This window comes from Pleurodeles waltl, chromosome 1_1 (genome assembly GCF_031143425.1).
Source record: "Pleurodeles waltl isolate 20211129_DDA chromosome 1_1, aPleWal1.hap1.20221129, whole genome shotgun sequence".
Lineage (NCBI taxonomy): Eukaryota > Metazoa > Chordata > Amphibia > Caudata > Salamandridae > Pleurodeles > Pleurodeles waltl.
In genome coordinates, this window is record NC_090436.1 from 283,860,484 (window position 1) to 283,883,707 (window position 23,224).

The window sequence follows — 23,224 nt, forward strand, 5'->3', positions numbered from 1 at the left end:
GCAACCCCCATGCGGCACAACAACTCGAACATGAAGACCCACTCCTCAGAGTCAAACACCTTCTCTGCATCTGAGAAAATCCCCACCGCCCGTACCCGGTCCAAAGATTCAATGTGAGACTACGATGCAGAACAAATCCCGCCTGTTCTGCCCCAACCATCTTTGGCAGTAACAGTGCCAGCCTGTTCGTTAATATCGTGTGCATAGATTTTTGTGCCTATGTCAATCAAAGAGAGAGGTCTGTAAGAGAAACATGGTTGTGTGGGCTTACCCAGCTTAGCAGTGTTACCATTAACACCTCTCTTATGGAGGGTGGCATTTCTTTATCCCCAGCCATTTCTTCATAGAGTGTCATCAGGTGTGATATCAGAAGCTCCTGATATGCCTTGTAGAAAGCTACTGTAAGCCCATCAGGGCCCAGAGCTTTCCCCGCCGCCATTCTGTCCCCTGGTTGCAGAGGTGCTATTAAGTGTTCCCTATATGCGTCAGTAAGGCAGGGCTGTGTGTGCTAGGTAATCTGATATGGAGTCAGAAGGTACTCTGTAATTGTACAATGTGGTGTAGTAATCTCGGAATCGATTGGCAATGTTACTTGGGTCTCTCAGCAACCCGTCCCCCCGTCCTGTATCTCCAGGATTGTGTTAAGTTCCCTGTTGGGGCGTAGGAGTCCCGCAAGTGTCACTCCCGGGTGATCCCCCTCCCCATGTGTACAGGCCATGGCATACTTCCCCATATGCTGGACCTCTGCATGTGCTTTCTCTCAAATTTCCATCAATGTTCCCTGTATAAGGCAGAGCAGCCAGCCTTCCCCACTGGCCAAGTGTTCTCCCTCCAAACATGCTATCTCAGCGTCCAATCGTGCCAAGCACCTCCGCAAGGACTTTAGTACCCCAGCGAGCTTTGCTATGGTCATGTCATGAATATATACCTTGAAAGTTTCCCACACAGTGCTAAATTTAGTGACTGAGCCTATATTTGAGCGAAACAAATCTTGTATTGCTAGGGCAAGATCCTGGTGTAAGGCTGTATCTAGAAGTGAGTATGGTGGGAAACACCACATGAATGTTGCAACACAGCTGCCCCACACCTCCAAAGTGAGAAGCACTGGTGCATGGTCTGAGAATGTGCTGGGCCAAGGAGATGTACATGAGCTCTAGACATAAGACTCCTGGCCACAAGCTGGTAATCTATTCGGGTATGCAAATCATGTTCTGATGAGTAATAAGAATAGCTGCCCTCCATATGGAAGTCATGTCTCCAGATGTCAACCAAACCAGTATCCACTGCTATAGTGGTGACCGCTCGAGCAGTGGCAGAGGGCTTCCTGGGAGAAGCGCTTGAGCGGTCAACTACCGGATCCAAAGCACAGTTAAAATCCCCTACCCATATTTGTGGCAGGCCTCCCAACATTGCTAATTTTGCAGACAAACCCTGGTATAACTGTGAATCATTAAAATTAGGTCCATAAAGTCCCACTAATAAGAACATGAGGTCCCCCCTTAGTACAGTGAGCTATGGTGTACCTACTATTTGCTGTACTTGGTCCAAATAAACAAAACAACATCCATTGTCACAAAACTCCTACAAACACTGCAGTACTTCCCAACTGACATTCTGCAACCCTCTCCCCGCCCACGATAGGCTGTTCCCAACTCGCATGTCTCTGTATACAGAAACCCGCCCAATCCCACCCATCCTCATTATGCGACGCCGCTTTATAAAACTGTGTGAAGCACACATAGGGGTAGATGTTACAGGCCGCGTCTACCGTGCCCCCGTATGGCCGCCATAATGCATATCAGTATACCCCTGCTGTGCACTAGAAGGGAGGACACTTCTTGACGGCCGGCACAAACTCCGATCCAGCATCCCCACCCCCCCCCTGCCCACAGCATCAAGGTTCACCAGTGCATGGATGGGGTTTGACTGCACGCGTACACGCCATTCGGAACTCTTACCGATTTCAGACTTCAATGAGATACTCTTTACGATACAGAATGAAAGACGTTAGAGGAGAGTTTTGAATTACTCTGTACAAGGAAACCACTTCACAATGGATAACTATGAGGATGTGGTGCAAATTATGGCAAAAATGGGTCCTAGAAACTTTTAAATAGATTACAATATGGAATGAAACACGTTTGAGGAGAGTTTAGAATTACTGTGTACAAGGACACCACTTCACACTGTATAACTATGAGGATGTGGTGCAAATTATGGCAACAATGGGTCCTAGAAACTTTTAAATAGCGAGTATTGTTCGCATGACGAAACACGTGTTGGCTGGATGGGCTGGACTGATTGAAATTGAAGAATACATCCAATAAAAACAAGTGGGCCTACTGAATATAGAGATACAGACAATGGTCATATTAATTTAACACGATTGCCTTGGACTGTTAATCAACTTTTTCTGTTTGGAACCTTGTGGGGGAGTAGGGTGAGTCCTCCTTCCATGAGCACTGTGTAGACACTTTTATAATTTAAAATATTGGGGTGGAAGAATTGTGAGCGCCATTCCTATCAACACACCCTGTCGTTTTTTTATACCACCAGTGCATGGATGGCTCACAATCACACCATCACAGTAAATCTGCAATGGGTCTATCCTAGTGAACCTTTATACCAGTATACATGCATGTAAATAGTCAATCAGTAGTGGTCTTTGGATCCAAGTAGGAATATGAGTGGGGGGAGTGGTTCCTGAATCCACCCTGCTATCAACAAACAGACAAGGAAGTAGAACCACCTGTAAGGAAACATAGATTATCGAACACAGTTTGCAATATTTAACAAACAATTACATTCCCCTCTCTCATAAGGGAGCCGAGGCAGGTGAACCCCTGTGGCTTTTCATGGCTTTTCAAAAATTGGGTAAGTTGTTTGTGGTCCGTGAAAGTTTTGGGCTGCCCGTCCACCATAAGCTGCTACTTAGCTGGGAAGAGTATACTGTACAGTAGTCCAGACCCAGTTCCCTCAATTGCCTTTTTGCCAGAAGAAAAAGGTTTTGCACCTCCTGCACCTGCTATGTAAAGTCAGGATAAAGGGAGAAATCACGTCCCTCATGCCGTAGTGTCTTAAGTTCCCTTGCTTTTCTCAGTGCCGCATCTCTATCTTTGTAGTTTAGTATTTTAGCTATCACTGGCCTAGGAAGTGCCCCCGGAGGCAGCCTAGGGGTAAGTGACCGATGTGTTTGGTCAACTATGAACATGTCAGAGAAATTGTCACGACGCAAGAGGGTGATAAGCAGTTGTTCGCTATATGTCTCGATTTTGTTGATGGAAGTCATCTCGGCTATACCCACCACACAAAGGTTACTCCTTCAGGATCGAGCCTCCAAGTCCTCAACCTTGGCATGAAGAGCAGTGAGTGTTTTGCCCATCTTGGATTGCGTTGCAGCCATTGGGAACACGTTTGTCTTCTATATCCGAGATTCTACACTCAGTCGTGTCAAGACGCTCTGTGTGCTTATCAAGTCTCTCAGTCATTCTATCCATCTGAAACGACAATGCATCTATTTTGCAGTCGATTGTAGCAAGGCTATGTTGCATAGCTGTGAGGATTTGCTTAAAATCTGGCTCCGCTTCAGAGTCCAGATCTCCTGTATCTTGAACACTATCATCATGGCGTTCTTCGAGGCACCCTATGTAATTTGCGCTTTGGGTTTTGTCTGCTTTACGCATTGTCATAGTCATACACAGCAGCTGTAAGGTCCTGTAAGTGGTGCAGCAAGGGCTGAAATTCTATGCCCTCGTGCACCCATCAGCAAGGCAGGTCCTCTACTCTCAACAGGCGCTGGTGCTTCAATCGTGCGCTCCGTGTGAGTTTATGGTTGAAGATCATCTGCTATACCCCCGTAGCTCACAGACACAGAAAAATAAGTGCTCTGGGAGAGCCAAGGAGAGCAATGGATGAGCTGTAGGCACTTGAGCCCATATTTATACTTTTTAAGCGCCGCATTTGCGCTGCTTTTTGATGCAAAAACGGCGCAAACTTACAAAATACAATTGTATTTTGCAAGTTTGCGCCGCTTTTGCGTCAAAAAGCGGCGCAAATACTGCGCTAAAAAAGTATAAATATGGGCCTTGGTTTCCAGCTCGGGGGCATTTAGTTGCACGTTGTAGGAGCACTAGGGATTTCACTTACTGTGCTGTAGAGGGTGGCAGAATGCCACCAGTGCAGTCTAAGATGGAGGAGCCAGTGACGAGGAGGAGGCACCCTCAAAAGAGCCCAGCAACACAGCAGAACGATGTCTGGGGGCCCAAGCTGTCAGACAGGGGAGGGAGGGGGACTTTAGTGCACCCCCCAAGCTGTCAAACTCACCCCAGCAGGGTCTGTGCAGTCCCACTGGCTAGGGCAGCACGCGTCCATAGCTTGCGGCCTCCACCGCCGTGCCGTGTCTGAGGGTGCAAAGGAGAACACCTCGCCGGGCTGGCCCACCAGCAGACCACACATCTCGGCAGGAGTCCAGCTGTGAATGCTCTCATGTGCGGGCAGGCAGTGCCCACAGGCAGGGCCGAGCGGCAGCCCCAGCACACCTATGCCCACGTTGCCAGCCAGTAGGTCACACCGGCTGCGCCCACAACCCCTCACACCACCTCTCTGCCCACCGTGCAGTCTTTGCAATCCAGCACGGCTGATCTCACGGGACCCCTCAGTCCTGGATCCACAGGATCCGGAAGCAGCAGCAGGATATTTAAGGATTCCAGGGGTGTCAGGATCATTAACGGCAGGTGGAGCACTCTCAACTTTCGGCTATCTTGCGGCCCAGCAGGCTCCACCCCCAAAGGTAATGATTTTAAAGATATGCAAATGAATTGCTTTGAATTTTAAAATATATTTTATTATATTCAATTTTTATTTTATTTTCAAATTTAATGGTAAATAAGATAGATTTAATGTCTTTTTGAAAATAAAAAAATACATATTTTCAAATATTTAAATTATTGTTTACATTTTTTATAAAATAGTATGGTTTGGTTTATTATGAAGAATAAATTAAAATTAATATATTTCTTATGAAATTGTTCTAATTGATTAAAAAATCTCAAAAGGAAAAATGTTTTTTTTTTAAATTAAAACGTTTTACATTGTAAAAATATAAGAAATATTTTTAAAAAAATGTTTTTATTTGAATCAAACATAAATGTATTTTTTAAAGTATATGAATGGTAGAAAATATTTGGTTTGTAGTTTAAATTAGTTTGTTCAATATAGCATTTTAGTTTAAACAAAAATTTGATTTACAAATGTGTGAGAATGTGTACTATTATTTGTGTATTTTACATTCTAATACCAAGATATTCTAGGTAAAAAGTTTTATTTTAAGCTAGAGTAATAACATTTTTTTAATTTATTTTTATAAGTTAAAAGTTTTTAATATGGGGGACTCAAGGTCTCCAATGTGTGTCCACTTCTCATGGCCCACCCCCCCCGGAGTAAGAGTGGGATATATCCCTCATTGAGGCCTTATATGCCCCCATTACACTCTTGTGATTCCACCAAGCCCTTATCGAGGACAAGAAACACTTTCAGTTCCTCGGAGAGATAATCAGAGAGCCACCTGTTCGTGAGAAGCCAGGCAATGAGTCACCGCATCAGGCCCAAATGAGTCCCAAAGAGAGTTACCACAGTTGCGTGCTCTGATATTCCTCTGGAGAGCATATGTGACCCTGTGGTGTGCAGAAGGTCCAACTCTGGCAAGAACAAGTAGGCAATTCAGGACTGTGAGCTGTGTGCCGATGATGTGTGAGTATATTCACCCTTCCAAGAGTTCAAAATGCACCAGGCGTTGCTCGTTTCTAAGTAGTCTACTCCTTTGGTATTTATGAGTTTGGATATAACTTGAAGCATGTTGTAAATTCTTTTAGTTTGTTTGTTAGGTTTAGGGACAATTTTGGTAACAGATTATTAATTTCTTAATTGTTGGTAGCTTTGCTCTTTTTGTAATGCTTCAATAAATTTGTATATTGTAGATTGAGTTGTGCCAAGTGTGGATTGGAAGGCATTGTGCCATCCTTCTCCTGTGTCGTTTGTTAGATATTCCACCATGGTATCTGGAATTTGGCTTGGAGTTTGTGTGATGACCGATGCAGTCTGCCAACCCAGTGTCTTTTAAATAGTCCATTAGGGAACTAATGGCCTAATTACGAGTTTGGTGGTCTTGTGACCGCCAAACTCACTGTGGCAGATGGACCGCTGCATTCCTGGTGGTCTGACCACCAGATTACAACCCTGGCGGCTGGACCACCAGGGGACTGCCACCACTGACAGGATCATGGATCCTGATGGGATGGTGGCGGTCGGAGTGGTGGTCAACCACGGCGGCGCTGAGTTCAGCCCCACCATGCTGATCATGAGTTCACTTTCCGCCAGCCTTTTTTATGATGGTGTCCCTGCAACGAAAAGGCTGGTGGAAAGTCAGTGCTGGGGCCCCCCTGCCCAGCACCCTTGGAATGCAAACTGTCTACTACGGGAGACAGTGTGCATTCTGAGGGACCTAATATGGAGGTTTCTGCCAGTTAGTCCAGTGGTGACATTGTAATTGGGCCAGGAGGGAGCCATCCAGCTCCGTGGCGGTCTCCTCCCCTCGGTCCTGGCGGGCCGACGGTGGGCCCGCCAAACTTGATTTCAGGCCGGAAGTTTGTCTTCATTTAGTTAGTAGAAAGGGCTATTTGTCAGTTATAGTGGTGGGCTACCTCTGTGACAGAGGCTAGTGCTATCATTTTTTTTATTTCAAAGGTGAAATGGCTGTTAGTGGAATATTCTATGCTAGATTTTTGTCAGTGAAACCACATACTTTGATTAAAGTGATAGTAACAGCCTTGTATCGCTGTGTGGAGGTATATTTTTAGAACCGTTTGGATCATGGCTTGTTCAAAGTCTTTGATTATTTTTTGAGGATAGTAATTATTTGTATGTTGTTTTATAAAGTTTAGGAGTTCATAGTAGATGTTGTTTCGTTTATTTGGGAGTAAACCATATATGAAAGGGATATTGGTGTGTTGATATTCACCATCTAAGAGTATATCTAAGTGAATACTTTAAGACACATTTTGAAGATCCCATCCATCAGCCAGGTTTGACATTGGCTATGTTTCATTAAGGTGTTTGCAGTAGAGAAGATTAGGATTCGTTTTTTTTTCATTATTTAGACTGTCATACAAATGGGAGGTTTCCTCATTACGTGCAATTGTTAAATGGTCAGGTATGTATATGATTTGCTATCTTCTAGGCACAGGTGGGGTATCACTGGTGGCTTTTTCAGGGCATGCAATTAGACGTTTTTAAAGTGGGGATAGGTGGTAGTTTGCCTGTTATGTGTTTGGGGACTTTGGGTAGTATGTTGTTTTGCTTGTGGGTTCCTGGGAGCTAGCGCTTGCCTCTCTTATATTTTGTAAGATTTCTCTAACTTCTGTTTCTGTCACATAAGGGGGGTGGTTGTGCTCATTTACATTACTTTCAATACTATCTTCCATAGCATGCATTAAAATACTATTTAGTACATTTCCAGTTTATAGTTTCTGTTGATGCACCTTCTGGCTGTAGGTGTAGCCCTTGTGGTTTAATAATTGCTTTCATTTCTGTGAAGTGATACATTTGGCAGCTTCTGTCATTGTATCTGTAAGTAGTTAAATAGTATAAATATAGATTATAGTTTAACTTTTGCATGTTTGTTATTGATATGTTTGAAAATTAAGTTAACTCCCATTTTGTTTACTTGTATGTTTTGTTGAGATGTTTTGCACAGATTTTCTGTTTTTCTTTTGAACTTTTTTTAACGTGTAGCAGGTGTTTGCTTGATATTTTTTTGCTAGTTTGTTGAGGTTTGGGGAGTCAGGTATATTTTTGGTTGCTGTTTGGGTGAGTTTCTCATTTATGATTTAGATTTGATTGCTTTATGATATGGTCTTGGTGCTTTGGTATTGTTGATATTTTCTGGCAGTTTGTTAGTTTGGAAGTCGTTTTCTTCTAGGTAGTCTATGTAAACAGATAAAAGTTACAGTGTGTTGCTATGTATTTGTTAATTTACTTTAGTTAGTTTAGTAACAGTTAATCTTCAACTTAAAAAAGTATTACTTGTTTATGTAGTTGTAAAGATTAATATTTTCTTTTTTAATTGTTTGTTGTGAGAATCCGGCAGAGTTTCCTCCTCTTGCAGTGTTTGTCATTTGTGGAGTATTGAGTTCTATTAATTAGTGTGCCTTTTAAATTGTTTAATTGTTTGTGTGAACTTATGTTTTGTTTTTGCATTATAATGCATAGTTTGTTTTATTCATATGTGCATTTATCATTATTATTATATATATATATAATTGATATTTTTGTTTGTGTTTAAATATTTATAGTAAATATGAATGTTTTTTGGTGTTTTTATTGTATGCATTTTAGGTGTATGGTTTTAGAGGTGAATGTTTAATATTTGTTTGATGTAATATATATATTTAATTATAGATGTTTATTATAAGTTTAGGGTCTATTTGAAGTAATTGTGTTATGTTGAAATTGTTTTTTGTGTATTTTTTACGGTTTTATTAGTCATGTTGACTAATTTTGTAGCCGATATTGTGGTAATCGATAATGCTGACATATTATATGTTTATTTATAGATGAAGATATTAGTGTTTCTGATATTTCTGTTATTGATGTATGTAAAAATTAGTGCTTTTGACTACGAAATTTGTGTGCTAAAAATTTGTGATTTTTATACTTATGTTTATGAAGTCGATATTTTTGCTCTCGATATTTAATTTTCCATATTTGTGTGTTTCCATATTTGTTGGATCTAAGTTATATCAGTGGTCTGACTGTGAATAGACTAGCAGTTTAAGTTGACAGATTCCATCGTCTCACAATTCTTCTCTTAGTTATCACATTTTTCAAAGCTTTTGCAACAGATGGGGAACAGCTGTCATTGATTTATTTGCCAGTGAGGCAAATGTTCAGCTTCCAAACTTCTGTTCACGGATTCGGGGAGGGAGCATGGAATCTGGATGCCCTGGCATGCAGTTGGCCAGTGGGGTCATTGTATGCCTTTCCCCCATTTCCCCTGCTCTTGAGGTTTCTAGTGAGGTTGAGGAAAGAGAGGGCAGAAGTTGACTTGGCAGTCCCCGCATGGCCACATTCCAACCTGTTCTCTCTAGCAGTGAAGATGAAGATAGACAGGAAGTGGTTACTACCCATTCATCTGTCCGATCTGTCTTTCCCTGTCCTTCAATGGCACCATTTGAAGATGTCACGTTTAACGGCTTGGAAATTGAGAGGCCAGTGTTACTGAATAAGGGAAGGCAGAGAAACTTGTAAAATCTACTCAAGCTTCTAGATAAACTTCCACACTCCCTTCCTATAAGAAACATGGTTCTGTCTTTTCTAGGCAGAGACAGCTAACTCTTCAGATGGCACAGCTTGTCCATCTGTTCGAGTTTTTACAGGATGGTTTTTCAATAAGATTGAAGGTAGCTTCCCTGAAGATTCAGTGGGCAGCCAGAAGATCATTCAGAATAGTTTGGGTTGGATCTGTCGAGGACGAGTTTTGTGAAGAGATTGTTCAAGGGTTTTACTCATGTGTCCCCTCCATCAGTTGAGAATTTCAACTTGGGATTTGTCAATGGTATTTCAAGTATTTACGAAATGTCCATTTGAATATATGCAATCTATTGATCTGAAATATTTCACCTTGAAAACAAATTTTCTAGTGGTTATTTTGTAATCAGTTAGGGGGCTGGGGTAGTTATCACGCAAATTACCATTTTTTAGAGTTTTTGAGAACAGAATTATTTTGCATTTATGACCAGTGTTCCAAAGGTTAATACTTCTTTCCATTTGGAACAGGTAATTGTGCTTCTGGCATGTCACCCAGACCCTAAATCTGCAGATGAGGAACAACTTCACTGTTTGGATTTGAGGAGGGCATTGTTGATCTATTTTCGAGAGAATTTCTGTGGTCAGAAATTCTACCACTGATAATTTATTTGTCAATTTTAGTTCATTAAGGAAAGGTTTAAAATCATCTATTCACATCCTTAGCAAGCAGCAAGTGGATAGGAACACTCATAGTGTTAGGTGAGTGTTCGCCTACAAGCAGTCTAATGTTCCATTCTCTACAGGGCTTGAAGGAAAATCCACCTCATTAGCAGAAGCCCAGGATGCATCATTGTCAGAAAGCTGTAGGGCATCTCATCGACATTCATGAAACGATATAGATTAAACATTACTTAAAAAAAAGTATTGAAACTTTCTGCATTTACAAATGTAGATGCATATATATATATATATATATATATATATATATATATATATATATATATATATCACAAAAAGTCACTACATAGTAGCAGAAGCCCAGATCCTCAGCTTCTCACCTCAAGAACAACGCCGGCACTGTCAACAATTTGAAAGGTATCTTCTTTTATTTTTAATGTGAAGTACAAAGTGCAGAGAGTGCTAATCCAGACAAAAATGGCAACGCGTTTCGGCCTGAGCCTTCAACTGGCTATTGAGTTGTGTGTGACAACAGTGTACTTAAATCATGTGATCACCCACCTTTAACAAATTAAAAAACACTTCTCGTCGCATATGATGTCATTGTCCATGTGATACCCATCATTTGTCAATTAATGTATACCGCTGAGTATGAATAGGAACTACTCTTTCATACAATACTATTTCTTATTTATATATAACCATTCTTTTTCTATGTTCCTAAACAAAATTTCTTATATAGTCAATTTTCACATTTTACAATTACAAAGTAAAGTACCTCCTTATAGGATTTCTAATCTTAAACAAAAGTAACTAAGTTATAATTTTTAAAAGTGTCCCATTACAGTTTTGACTATTTTATCAGCAGTTTTCACATTTCTATTACAAAAATCTGTTTTGGGTTCAAGTCTCGGTAAAGTACCTTTTATCGGGAACAAAATTTCTTTGGAGTTGAAACTATTAAAAAATAGAGCCCCTTTGATTTTTCATTTGAAACAGATCCAGTGGACACTTCATACACATTTTAGGGGTTTAAGTGTTCCTCACTGGTCTAACATCCAATGGATCATTTCTAAGATATATATGATGTTTCTATTTCCAGATATGTTTTCCCTCTTTTTACTCTTAGATCAATTTTTTGGTTTATTTTTTAGATTCATATACAGTGATGTTTTCCTTTTGTATATAGCCTATTCATATTGCCATCTCAGAGAGTAGTATCTGATTTAGCTCTTATTACTTTCAGGGCCCATTCTTATTCACTGGTATTGTTACCTTATTTTCAGTTTTTTCATCTTTTTATAAATGTCTATGCAATTCTGTATCCATATTTAGACCCCACGGCATTTCACTTCCAATCAAAATGATCCACTCGATTCCATTCTCCGTAAACTCTGTTCACGATCTCCTCCTCTATCATGTTGGATACCATAATATTTTAGGTCCTTTTGATCATCTTGATGATGCTCCCATATATGCTTTGCCATGTAGAAACAGTGAAACCTGTAAAAAAATAAAAGTGACAGGCAGTGTGAGAGAATATGTTATCAAAGGACACTTTAATTGCAACACTGCATATTGTGTGTATTGCCTGATATGTCCCTGTCAGAAGATCTATGTGGGTAGCACAATTCATTGTGCTAAGAAAAGGGTATTAGAACATAGAAGAGCTATCAGAACTTTTGACAAAAATTACCCGGTGGCAAGACATTTTCATGACAAACTTTTTGGAAATTAAAATTTACTTCAGTTTGCAGTCATTGATCAGGTGAAAATGAATTGTTGAGGAGGAAATAGAGAACGAGAGTTATGGATATTGGAATCCAAGTATATAATAGAATTTGATACACCAGATCCCTTAGGGCTAAATTCTAGTGAAGAAATGTGTACACATTTGGGATAGAAGAAGAAAATTTGAAATTAAAATGCACAAGCCTCATTGGGATGTAATTACTTTATGATTTTATATCTATATTAATTTTAGAGTAGCTTTTTTGTAAAAAAAATTACATTTATGTTTTTTGATTACACTATTGATGTTATTTAGAAAGTCACTTAAAATTAGGCGGAATTACACCAAATTGAGATGGAGGTATATGGTCAATAAGGATGCAAGTGTCTTATACAATGGAAAAAGTGATATATTATGAATTTGAGTATTCTGGTTAAAAATGTATATAAGGATTTATCAAAGCCTGTTAGTATCCAATATAGAATTTGACAAAGTTGAATATTGGATTGAATATATTGAATATGATTTCACTTGGGCTAGATTAGTTTTGTTAAAATGATTAAATGTTTAAACTGTTAAAAATAAAAGAAAGGGAGCAACAGGGTATATGCATATATATATATATATATATATATATATATATATATATATTAAGGATATATAATAAGACTATTATACAAAAAATACATATATACATGTGAGATTAAATGTTTAATAGACGAAGGAGAATATCAATATAGTTGATTGAGGAAGATCACAAAACTCCAAAATGGCCGCCACTGTGGGAGTGATAATGTTGAGATTTGGATGGATGTCCGTTTTTTTATGTTCGTTGTTATTTATAGATGTGCTTTGTATCCATCCATCCGTGATCAAGGCTATGGCTGAAATGCGTTGGAGGGGCGCCCTATTTTCTTCCCAATAAATCCTTATTTGTATTGACCACACCTTGGAGGTGTCCCGACTTTCCTTAAACAAAGAGGAACATTTTGCATATATATATATATATATATATATATATATTTATATATATATATATATATATAAATATATATATATATATATATATATATATATATATGTATATACCTAATTTCCATTTCTCTATTTGCCATGGACCCTTAATTGATTTTTTCATTCTTGTCTTGTCTGGATAAGTAGTTCATTGTTTTTACAAGGGTTTGGTCCTTTTATTTTACAAGGGTGTTATAAATTATGGAATGCTTTAATAGATGAATCTATCATTACATAGGTACATACATACATACACATGTACCAAATGATGTGAAGGAATGTGGACAAAGCCACTGCCAACCATGCAACCATTATATTGGTACTTATCTTGAAAGGGATGCATCCCCTTTTTATACTTGGAATGTGAAACTCAATGGATACTTGTCCAGTTACAGCCTGAGTGCATCATTCATAACAATTATGATTTACTCTTCTCAATGACCAAATGTTTTAATTGTTGCAGGGCAAACGCTTTTTTAGCCCAAAATGGTGGAAGGCCAAATGCTGCAAAAGTAATGGTTGTTGTGACAGATGGTGAGTCACATGACAATAGTATTTTACAGAAGGTGATAGATGGATGTAAAAAGGATAATATTACTAGATTTGGCATCGCTGTAAGTATCTTTTTGTTTTATGTCATACATAAAGGAGGGCACATTTACTGTGGGGGTGTGTATTGTTGCATTCACCTCTTTGTAATAGTTCATCCAAAGTGGTGCTGAGAAACAATTACAGATGTGAATTTTTGACAGATATTTATATGCGCTGACAAATGTAAAGTATTATTCATTTATGTTGCTACTTATGTGTATAGCTGGGTTCCTTATCCACCCTTTTATGCAGAGCCATCATCTGGTGCTGAAGATCATTTGACAAAATGGCGGTCAGTCAGAATATTCAATTTGAATGAATTGGGTTAGATTTTTCTTTGTAGGAGTGATAAAGTACCAATGCTTCTGAGATATTCCCCTCTCTGGGAGAGACTGTGGCTGTCTCGCTGGTGATACAGGAGAATATAACACACCAGCATGAGGCCGATGCTGGTCCAGACAAGACCCTGTGACTGATATGGCCACATTGCTGTTCTGGTATGCAGATGAAAAGTAAACACCTGCTACAGTACTGCATGTTTTCTGTTCTGCTGTGATAGTGGGAGCATACAGAGCTGGGTGGAAGCCATGACACTAAGCTCACCTGTAGCACTCAATGCATTCTGGGACACCTCCCCACATCACTGACCATCAATTAATCAGTCATTTGTAGAGCATATCGCTGTTACCCCTGGGAATATCTGGGCGGTGGGGTGCGATGTCTCTGTTGAAGAGCCAGGTCTTGAGTCTCTTCTAGAAGTCTGCAGTGAGGGTGCAGTTCAGGGAATTGGGGGGTGGATAGATCATTCCAGGCCTTGGCGGCGAGTTAGGAAAATGAGCAGCCACTGCTGCACTGAATTCTAGGAGTGTGTGAGAGGGTCAGAGAGGAAGAGTGCAGGTGTCTGGTGGGTTGATGGAAGTGTAGACAGTGGTTGATGTAGTCCGGTCCTTGATCATATAGGCCCTTGTAGGCATGCGTGAGGAGCTTGAAATTACATTTCTTCTGAACGTGGAGGCAATAGAGGTTTCTGAGGTGGGGGGTAATGTGGGTGCACCTGGGAAGGTCCAGGATGAGTCTGGAAGCGGTTTTCTCTATTGTCTGAAGTCTCTTTAGGAGCTGGGAGGACATGCTGGTGTACAGAGCATTACCCTAGTCGAGGAGGCTGGTGACAAGGGCCTGGGTGATGGTTTTCCTGGTGTTGGCTGGGATCCATCTGAAGATTCTGCAGAGCATGCTGAGGGTGTGGAAGCAGGAGGAGGCAACTGCGTTAATCTACTGTTTCATGGTGAGCTCACTGTTGAGGAAGATGCCAAAGTTGCGAGCACGGTCTGCAGGCATGGGAGTGGGTCAGAGTTTGGCTGGCCATCAGCTATAGTCCCATATGGAGGTACTGTTCCTGAAGATCAGGACTTCTGTCTTGTCAGAGTTGAGCTTCAGTCAGTTAGTTTTCATGCTTTTGCGGAAGTTGGTTCTGGTGGTGTAGGTGTCTTCAGTAAGCAAGAGGATCAGTTGAGTATCGTCTGCGTAGGAGATTATGTTGAGTCCGTGGAATCCGTCTCGTCCACGAAGGTCATGCAGGTATTGAACAAAGTGAGGCTGAGGGATGTACCTTGGGATATGCTGCAAATTATGCTCTTGCATGCAGAAGTGAAAGGGGGTAGTGGGACACTCTATGTGTCAGGAAGGAGGCGTTCCACTTAAGGGATTTGTTTTGTCTTCTGATGCTGTGGAGCCTGTTGATGAGGGTGCAGTGGGAGATGGTGTTGTATGCGGCTGATAGGTCAAGGAGGATCAGGTCAGCGGTTTCCCCGTGGTCAAGGAGTGCTGTGATGTCATCAGTGGCGTGATGAGTGCAGGCTCAATGCTGTGGTTGGAAGAGGTCCACAGGTTGTGTTCTTCCAGGTAGCTGGTGAGTGTTATGTTGTGAGGTCTTTTCCCCTGCTCCGGATGGCGCAGTGGTATGCCCCGGAAGTTACGGGTGTGGTAAATAAATGGCCCTCTGGTTTCTGAGCCAGAAGGGAAATACACTGCATGAATTGTCTTGTCTGTGTTTTCTCCTGCTGCCACCCCGGACACTACAGTGAGCTGCTGGTTGATGGCCTTCTCAAGAGCTTTGGCCGGGTAAGGGAGTAGAGGGATGGGTTGGTAATTCTTGAGTTCGTTGGGGTCGGCAGAGGGTTTTATCAGGAGCGGTTTAATTTCTGCATGTTTCCATTTGTTTGGAAAAACTGCTGAGGTGATGAAGGTGGTGGGGGCATGGGTCAGTGGTTGCCCCAGAGTAAATGATGACATGATGGCTGAGGTGGATTGAGTGGTGAGCAGTGCCCACGTAGAGATAGTGTTGTTGGTGTGTGCTGTGGGTCGAGAAAGCTGGGGTTGGAGATCTTGGGTTGGAGTTCAAAGTTGTTGGAAACTGTGGCAATCTTGCTGTTGAAGTAATCTGAGAGGGTGTTGCAGAGTTCTTGCAAGGGGTGGATGGTGTTCTCTGTGGGTGCTGGGTTGGAGTATTCTTTGACTATTCTGAAAAGTTATTTTGTGCGGTTGGATGCTGAGTCGATGCAGGTTGTGATGGCCGCTCTCTTGTCCTCCTTGAGTTGTTGGTGATAGCTGCAGAAGACTGTTTTCTGGGCTGTTCTATTGGAGGGATTCCTAATGGATCTCCATTGTGTCGGGAGTTTGTAGCTGCTGTGCTTGGTGGTTCTGAGCTTCGAAGTGTACCAGCTAGCGTTTTTAGAGGTTATTGTTGGTTCTGGCTGGTTTCAGTGGGGCAACTGAGCCAGCACATTTGGTGATCCAGAAGAAGTTCAGGATGGCCTAACCGAGGTCAGATGAGGCCTTGGGTTTGGATGAGCTGAGGGCCTGTATCCATTGCAAATCAGTTATTTTGCTTCAGTTGTGGTAGTTGGCTCTGTGGTTCTTTGTGGTGGTGTGTCGGGCATCGGCGATAGTGAAGTGGATGATGCTGTTGTCTGACCAGAGGAGTTCTGTGATGTGTCTGAATCTGACTTTGTCACTAGAGGGGAAGAGGCGTTCAAGGTTGTGTTGGGCCTTATGTGTGGTGCATTGACCAGTTGGGTGAGACCTATGTTGCTGAAGTTCTTGAGGATGGTCTTGGATTTGGCGTTGTTGGGGTCATATATGTGAAAAAATGAGGTCACCAAGTAGAATGTAGTGGTTGGAGTCAATGGCTAGTGGTGCAATGATGTTGGGTATGGCGTTGCAGAAGGCCGATTGAGGTACTAGGGGTCTGTATATGAGGGTGCCTCTTAAGGTAGTTTTGGCATTGGTTTGTAGGTTTGAGGGGTGAGGTGTTGTGTTGGTGGTGATGCACTGATCGAACCAGTGTTTGCATTCTATCCCACACACGTTAATTTATGAAGGTGAGCAAAGATGTCCTATGGTTGCCAGCGTCATCAGTCTATATCTCCAATGCTGTCTTGCTGATTTGACTCTAGAGACTGATGGACTGTGTGGTATCCAATTTCTTCTGTTTCTACAGGTTGGACCTATTGTCCTTTTTAATTTTGATTTTGGGAGTAATGTAGTGTTTTCCTGGACACATATTGACGCAGCCCTTCACCGGAAGCTGCCTTACCACCCACAAATAAAAGGGGCTGGGTACACTTTCCTTGAGCCAGTTATGCATCCATCACACTTGTATCTGTGTCATTATTCACTTAATATTTGGGCCTAGAGCCCACAATATTACAGTCCCCAAACAAAGGTTTGCCAACTTTCACAAATCATCAGCTTCGTAAACTTTGTTAATTTTGTACAGCATTGCCTCCTAGCCGCTCCCTTAAAAACTAATGACCAGGTGAAATCTCTCATAATAACTATTTGCTCTGGAAAATTCTGAAACTAAACATAGGTGTTCTCTGGGTTCTCTCCAGTAAAACCATTTTCTTGCATATAAAATACTTTTCCAATATCATATGGACAAAACTCATTTTCCAGTTTAATAACATCATCACCTGTTACGACAATTTCTCTGTATTTGCTGATGCTGCGTTAATCCAAAGAAATCTGTAGGCAACTGTTCTAATTCCTCTCTATTTGACACAGCAGCACCAATTATTAAGTAGATGAGATGACCAGCTGTTCTCAAAGAGGCAAGTTTCCTTTAATTTTTATTGATAGTTAGTTTCCTTATCTTTCCCCCTAAACAGTTACTAGAAAGTGTGCCATTTTAAATTGTCCACATCTTTATGCAAAAATCTTAAAATCACAAAAGTGGAGACGTACAGTCCGCTGTTTCTGCCAGTTAAGTGATGCCTGTTAGACCTGCCCCTCAAACTTTTTGCCTGCTTTTCCTCACTTTTACTGATCTGTTGTTGTTAGCCTAAGGACTCTGGGCACTTCATTGCTAACCAGTGCTAAAGTGCATGTGCTCACTCTCCTAAAACATGGTTACATCTGTGTATGCACAATTGGCATATTTAATTTATTTGTAAGTCCCTTGGTATACCATATACACAGGGCTTGTAAGTTAAATGCTACTAGTGGGCCTGCAGCACTGATTGTGCCACCCACACAAGTAGCCCTATAAACATGTCTCAGGCCTGCCTCTGCAGATCCTTTGTGTGCAGTTTGACTGACATGTTGACTTGGCGTTTAAAACCCCTCTCCAAGCCTTCAGCTCCCCTTTTATTCCATATGTCACCCCTAAGGTAGGCCCTTGTTAGCCCACAGGGCAGGGTGCTGTGTAATTAAAAGGCAGGGCATATACATTTCAAGTCTTACATGTCCTGTCTGTGGAAAAACTCCCAAATTCATTTTTCACTACTGTGAGACCTACCCATTTCATAGGTTAACACTGAGGATTCCTTATTATATTTAATAAACTGTAATTCCTGATTGAGGGGGAGTAGACTTGCCATGTTTAGTATCTATGGGATTGTAATGATAAATCATCTTTAATTTTAAAGTGAGATTTACTATTACAATTTTCAATATGGCACTTTTAAAAAGTTGTCATTTTCCTGCTGTTAGCCGTGTGTGCCTGCAGCCTGTCTCCAATTCATGTCTGGGCTGGGGTGACAGCTGTTCTCTTGCATTCCCTCTAGACAGCCTCACAAAAAGGAAGGGTAGGTGTGACTGAGTGTCCATCTGCATTTTGATGGGCAATCCTGGGCTGGATGGGAGGAAGGAGCTGACACTTGCACTTGAATAGGCAGTGTCCTGCTTCCACACCAAGTACTGCTTAACCCCCTGTAGTGAGTCTGCAGCCAGGGCAGGAAGGGAGGACCTCTGTGCACTTCAAAGACCCCTCTTTGAAGTCACTCCCACTTCAGAGGCACAAATGGGTATAAGAACTGGATGTCTACCAAACCAGTACACTTCTGGACCTGTGGATACTCTGCTAGGAAGAAGGATTGCTGTACTGCTACAAGGACTGATACCCTGCTGGACTTCTGCTCTGAAAGAACTGCTTTTCTGCTGTGCTGAACTGCCTGCTGGTCAGTCTGCCTAGGTGAGAAGGACTGGAACTACACCACTTGAACCCAGAGTGACTCAGAGGGCTTATCTGCTTGCCTCCTGCTCTGAAGTCTCAGGTACATCAAAGACTTCCAGCAACTCCACACCAGCACTTGGACTCTGATAACTGTGAGTCCTCCCTGCCAAGTGGTGCCAACCAGTCCTGGGCCATTGGAAGTGAGCTTCCCTGTGCTGAGGCACCAAACTCCAAGCATTGCCACCTTCAACTTAGAAGAAAGCCTCAGTGCTTCCCCTCTTAAAAAATCAACCTTGGATCCCAAGGATCCTAATAACTATTGCCCCATTTCTTGCTTACCTCTGCCAGTGAAGACTGCTGAAACAATTATGAACAAACAACTATTAGAGCATATCCACTCTAACAATCTTCTGGGCTCCACTCAATTTGGCTTTCGTAGTGGCCATAGCACAAAGACAACACTGATTAAGGCCACTGGGGAGATTAGGCTCTCACTTGACCTGGGAGGAAGGGCAGCCCTCATCCTGCTCGATCTATCAGCAGCCTTTGATACTGTTGATTATGGGCTGCTGATAGATCGCCTAGCCAACATGGGATTCACCAGAGCAGCTTGGAATCTGCTAAATTCCTTCCTCTCTGGGTGAGGGCAGTCTGTTAGTCTGGGCAAATTTGCCTCACCACCTTTTTCGCGTCCTTGCAGGGTCCCTCCAAGGTCCCCGCTTGGGAACTCTATTGTTTACGCTACCTCTGTGGCTGACTTAAAATCCTTCAGCTTCTCCCTAACATCCTATGCAGACGACACATAAATTGTTGTCCCCCTGGCCAGCAAAGACACTGGCATTGGGATTCAGCTTCTGCGAATGCATGAAGGCAGTTAACACAAGGTTGAATATGAACTGCCTTAAACTTAATTTTGGAAAGACAGAAGTTCTATTGTTTGGAGCCCAGATCTCTTTCTAGACCCCTACATGGTGACCAGAGGAACTGGGATCGCTTCTTGTACCAGTCAGCAAAACCTGTAATTTTGGAGTCCTAATCGACAACGGATTGAGTTATTCTGACTACCTCAACTCGGTCACCTATTCCACATTTTTTATCCTCAGACAATAAAGGACATTCTACCCTATATTCCAGTTAATCTTTAGAAAATGCTTGTGATATCACTAGTGATGGCAAAGTTAGACTACTGCAACAAGCTACTTCTCAACACACACTAATATGTTCTGAACAAACTGCAAACTCTGCAAAATGCTGCAGCCCAACTTTTATTGAATATTCCAAAATACAATTCTGTGTCCAGATCCATTAAGAAACTGCACTGGCTTCTCATAAGACCGACAATTACTTTCAAAGCACTCTGCATTGCGTACAAAGCACTAAATGACCAAGGCCCGGTCTTTGCAAAAAACTGTTTCAAATGGTATTCACCATGCAGGACCCTTTGTTCAACTTCAGCTAAATTTGCAGTAGTTTTAAATTAGATTTAAATGGGCCTCATGGGGAGACAGAAGCTTTGTGTTTGGAGCATCAAAAGCCTGGAATGCGCTGCTGATGCACATCAAAGCGTTTCCCACCCTACTAGCGTGCAGGAAAGCGCTGAAAACTTGGTTATTTGATACTGAGTAGGTTTTCTTATTTCTTCTAGGTTCCTCAGCTATGATAATATAGCCAGCGCCAAGACACCCTGGGGTAATCAAGCGCTTTTGAAAATTAATTTAATATTTAACATAACGCTAACATTTAACATTGCGGCAATCAGAAGTAACGCATCTCCTTCGACGATGTTGCATCGCTGCTCAAGGACTTTGCATCACCGGCTGTGCGGCTTGCTGATGACACATCATCTTCAACGCCAAAGGACTCACTGATGACGCATCCCTGATTGCATGGATAGGAATCGATGCAACATCTGCACATTGCCTCCTCTGCTCCACGCATCAGGTCTTCGACGACTATGCTTCCTCCATCCAAAAGGAAGTTTTCAGCAGAACCTGTATCTGACCCGTGCTCCATCTCAGTCAGCCTGACTATTCAGATTTCACCAGGTCTAGCGGGACCAGATAGCCCTGATAGGTGCATTATGCTTTTAAGCATTATACTTGCAAATATTCTTTAAAAATTAATATCTCAACTTCTTATTGGATTTTTGTTGTTTTGGTCTTGTTTTGTTAATTAAATTGAGATATGTTTCTAACCTGGTGTGGATTCTTTTTGGGCGGTGTTTCTTTGTTTTACTGTGTTAAATCTTGCAGAAATACTTTACTCATTGTCTCCTAAATTAAGCCTGTCTTCTCTGTGCCAAGCTACCAGAGAGTGAGCAGAGGTTAATTGATGGTGTGTAACTGACTTAGCAACATCACAAAATAAAAAGGTGGACGTTGTAAAACATTCATCCCCAGTCACAGATCTGAGTGTAATCCATTGTTACGTTGCTCGCCACGCCATTCCATTTTGGACCCAGCCATATGCAATTCAGTCTTGACCGTGCTCCAGTCTGAAATGCCAAGCCAGGTCCTCCCTGAACCAGAATCAAGCATCCTGGGACCCGTTTCGGTGTATCCCCCCTCATCAGCCAGGCTAGCATGAATCCAGTGGTGCAGCGAGCAAGGAACACATGTCCCGGCATACCCCAGACATAAGGTTTTATACATATGGCCCTTGGTCTTCCACTGTAAGGCTTCATGTTCAGTACTATACATGGGAATGCAACAAAGGCCCTCTTTACAACCCTGGTGGTCGGTGATAAAACGGCGGTAATACTGCCAACAGGCCAGCGGTAACAAAAATGGAATTATGACTACGGCTGAAACCACCCAGACAGACAGCCACTTTAATACACCGACCGTCACGGCGGTAGCAACAAGCATCACGGCGGTAACTTCCAACAGCCAGGCAGAAGACAATGTTCCGCCCACTGTATTAAGACAGGCCTATCTGCCACCTTTTCCAGGGTGGTACCAACGACATCAAAAGCACAATGGAAACAGAGCACAGAAGTCAAAGGACTCACCTCTGGAGGCTCAGGGAATAACCACAACGCCATGGAGCCCGAGTTTCACATCTTCCCCATGCTGCTATACCTATTCATGCATTACGAACATCAACGCCGGCGAAGACGACCACAGTGAGTACTGCTGCCCAGCACATAAGGGAGGGGGGAGGAAAAAGAGAGTGACACACACACACATGCAACACCCCCACCCCCAAAACCATACACACAAACAGATGCAATAACATCACATATCCACCCCGTGCCCCTCAGGAATAATGCAAGGATAAAAGGAATTGATTAAAGTGAGTGTAATAAGATAAAATAGTAGAAATACGTGCTTCTAAATCAAAACAGTACATGCATATGTACAAATGGAGGGACACTGCCCAGTCCTCAATGTCCGTGGGCCACAGGGCCACTACACATAGGCCAAGGCCCCACTTCACTCCTGCAACAACACGGAGAAAACACTGCAGGGGCATGAGGTAGAAAATACACAGGCACCTCAGGGGGACAGGGAATTGGGGGGCACCTCAGCCGGAAGATGGTACAACACTGTTAGAAATGGGGTTTTTGGTTGGCAGTCAGGTTACCCCCTGTCCAAGCAAAAACCCTCACTCTAGTCAGGGTAAGTCACACACAATCCAAGATTATCCTGTGCCCACCCTCTGGTAGCTTGGCACGAGCAGTCAGGCTTAACTTAGAAGGCAATGTGTAAAGTATTTGTGCAATAAATGATACAATACCACCATATAGCACCACAAAAATACACCACACAGTGTTTAGAAAAATATACAATATTTATCAGGATAATTGTAGGTCAAAACGAGTAAAGTTGCAATGTGAATTTGTAGAGATATCACTGAAAAGTGATATGAAGTGTCTTAAGTCTTTAAAAAGCAAACAAAGGGCCTCATTCTGACCCTGGCCGACGGCTGGCGGGTCCCGCCAGAATACCGCTGCGCGGTCAAAAGACCGCCGCGGGTATTCTGGGTTTCCCGCTGGGCTGGCGGGCGACCGCCAGAAGGCCGCCCGCCAGCCCAGCGGGAAACACCCTTCCATGAGGATGCCGGCTCCGAATGGAGCCGGTGGAGTGGAAGGGGTGCGACGGGTGCAGTTGCACCCGTCGCGATTTTCAGTGTCTGCATGGCAGACACTGAAAATCTTTGTGGGGCCCTGTTACGGGGGCCCCATGACACCCCATACCGCCATTCTCTTCCTGGCGGGCAAAACCGCCAGGAACAGGATGGCGGTATGGGGCTCGGAATCGAGGATTCCCCAGGGCAGCGGGAAACCGGCGGTACACCGCCGGTTTTCCGTTTCTGACCGCAGCTGTACCGCCGCGGTCAGAATGCCCATGGGAGCACCGCCAGCCTGTTGGCGGTGCTCCGGCGGTCGTTGGCCCTGGCGGTTTTTACCGCCAGGGTCAGAATGACCCCCAAAGTCTCTTTCAAGCACA

The 23,224-nt window shown here is 42.6% G+C and overlaps 1 protein-coding gene across 1 annotated transcript in view; it reads left to right on the top strand.

The window, feature by feature from the left end:
- Nucleotides 1-23,224, top strand: part of ITGA2 (integrin subunit alpha 2) — a 475,911-nt gene that overhangs the window by 196,488 nt on the left and 256,199 nt on the right. Inside the window, exon 8 of the mRNA XM_069221707.1 lies at nt 13,191-13,341. Within this exon, the coding sequence (XP_069077808.1) occupies nt 13,191-13,341 (151 nt within the window). The remainder of the gene's footprint in view (nt 1-13,190; nt 13,342-23,224) is intronic.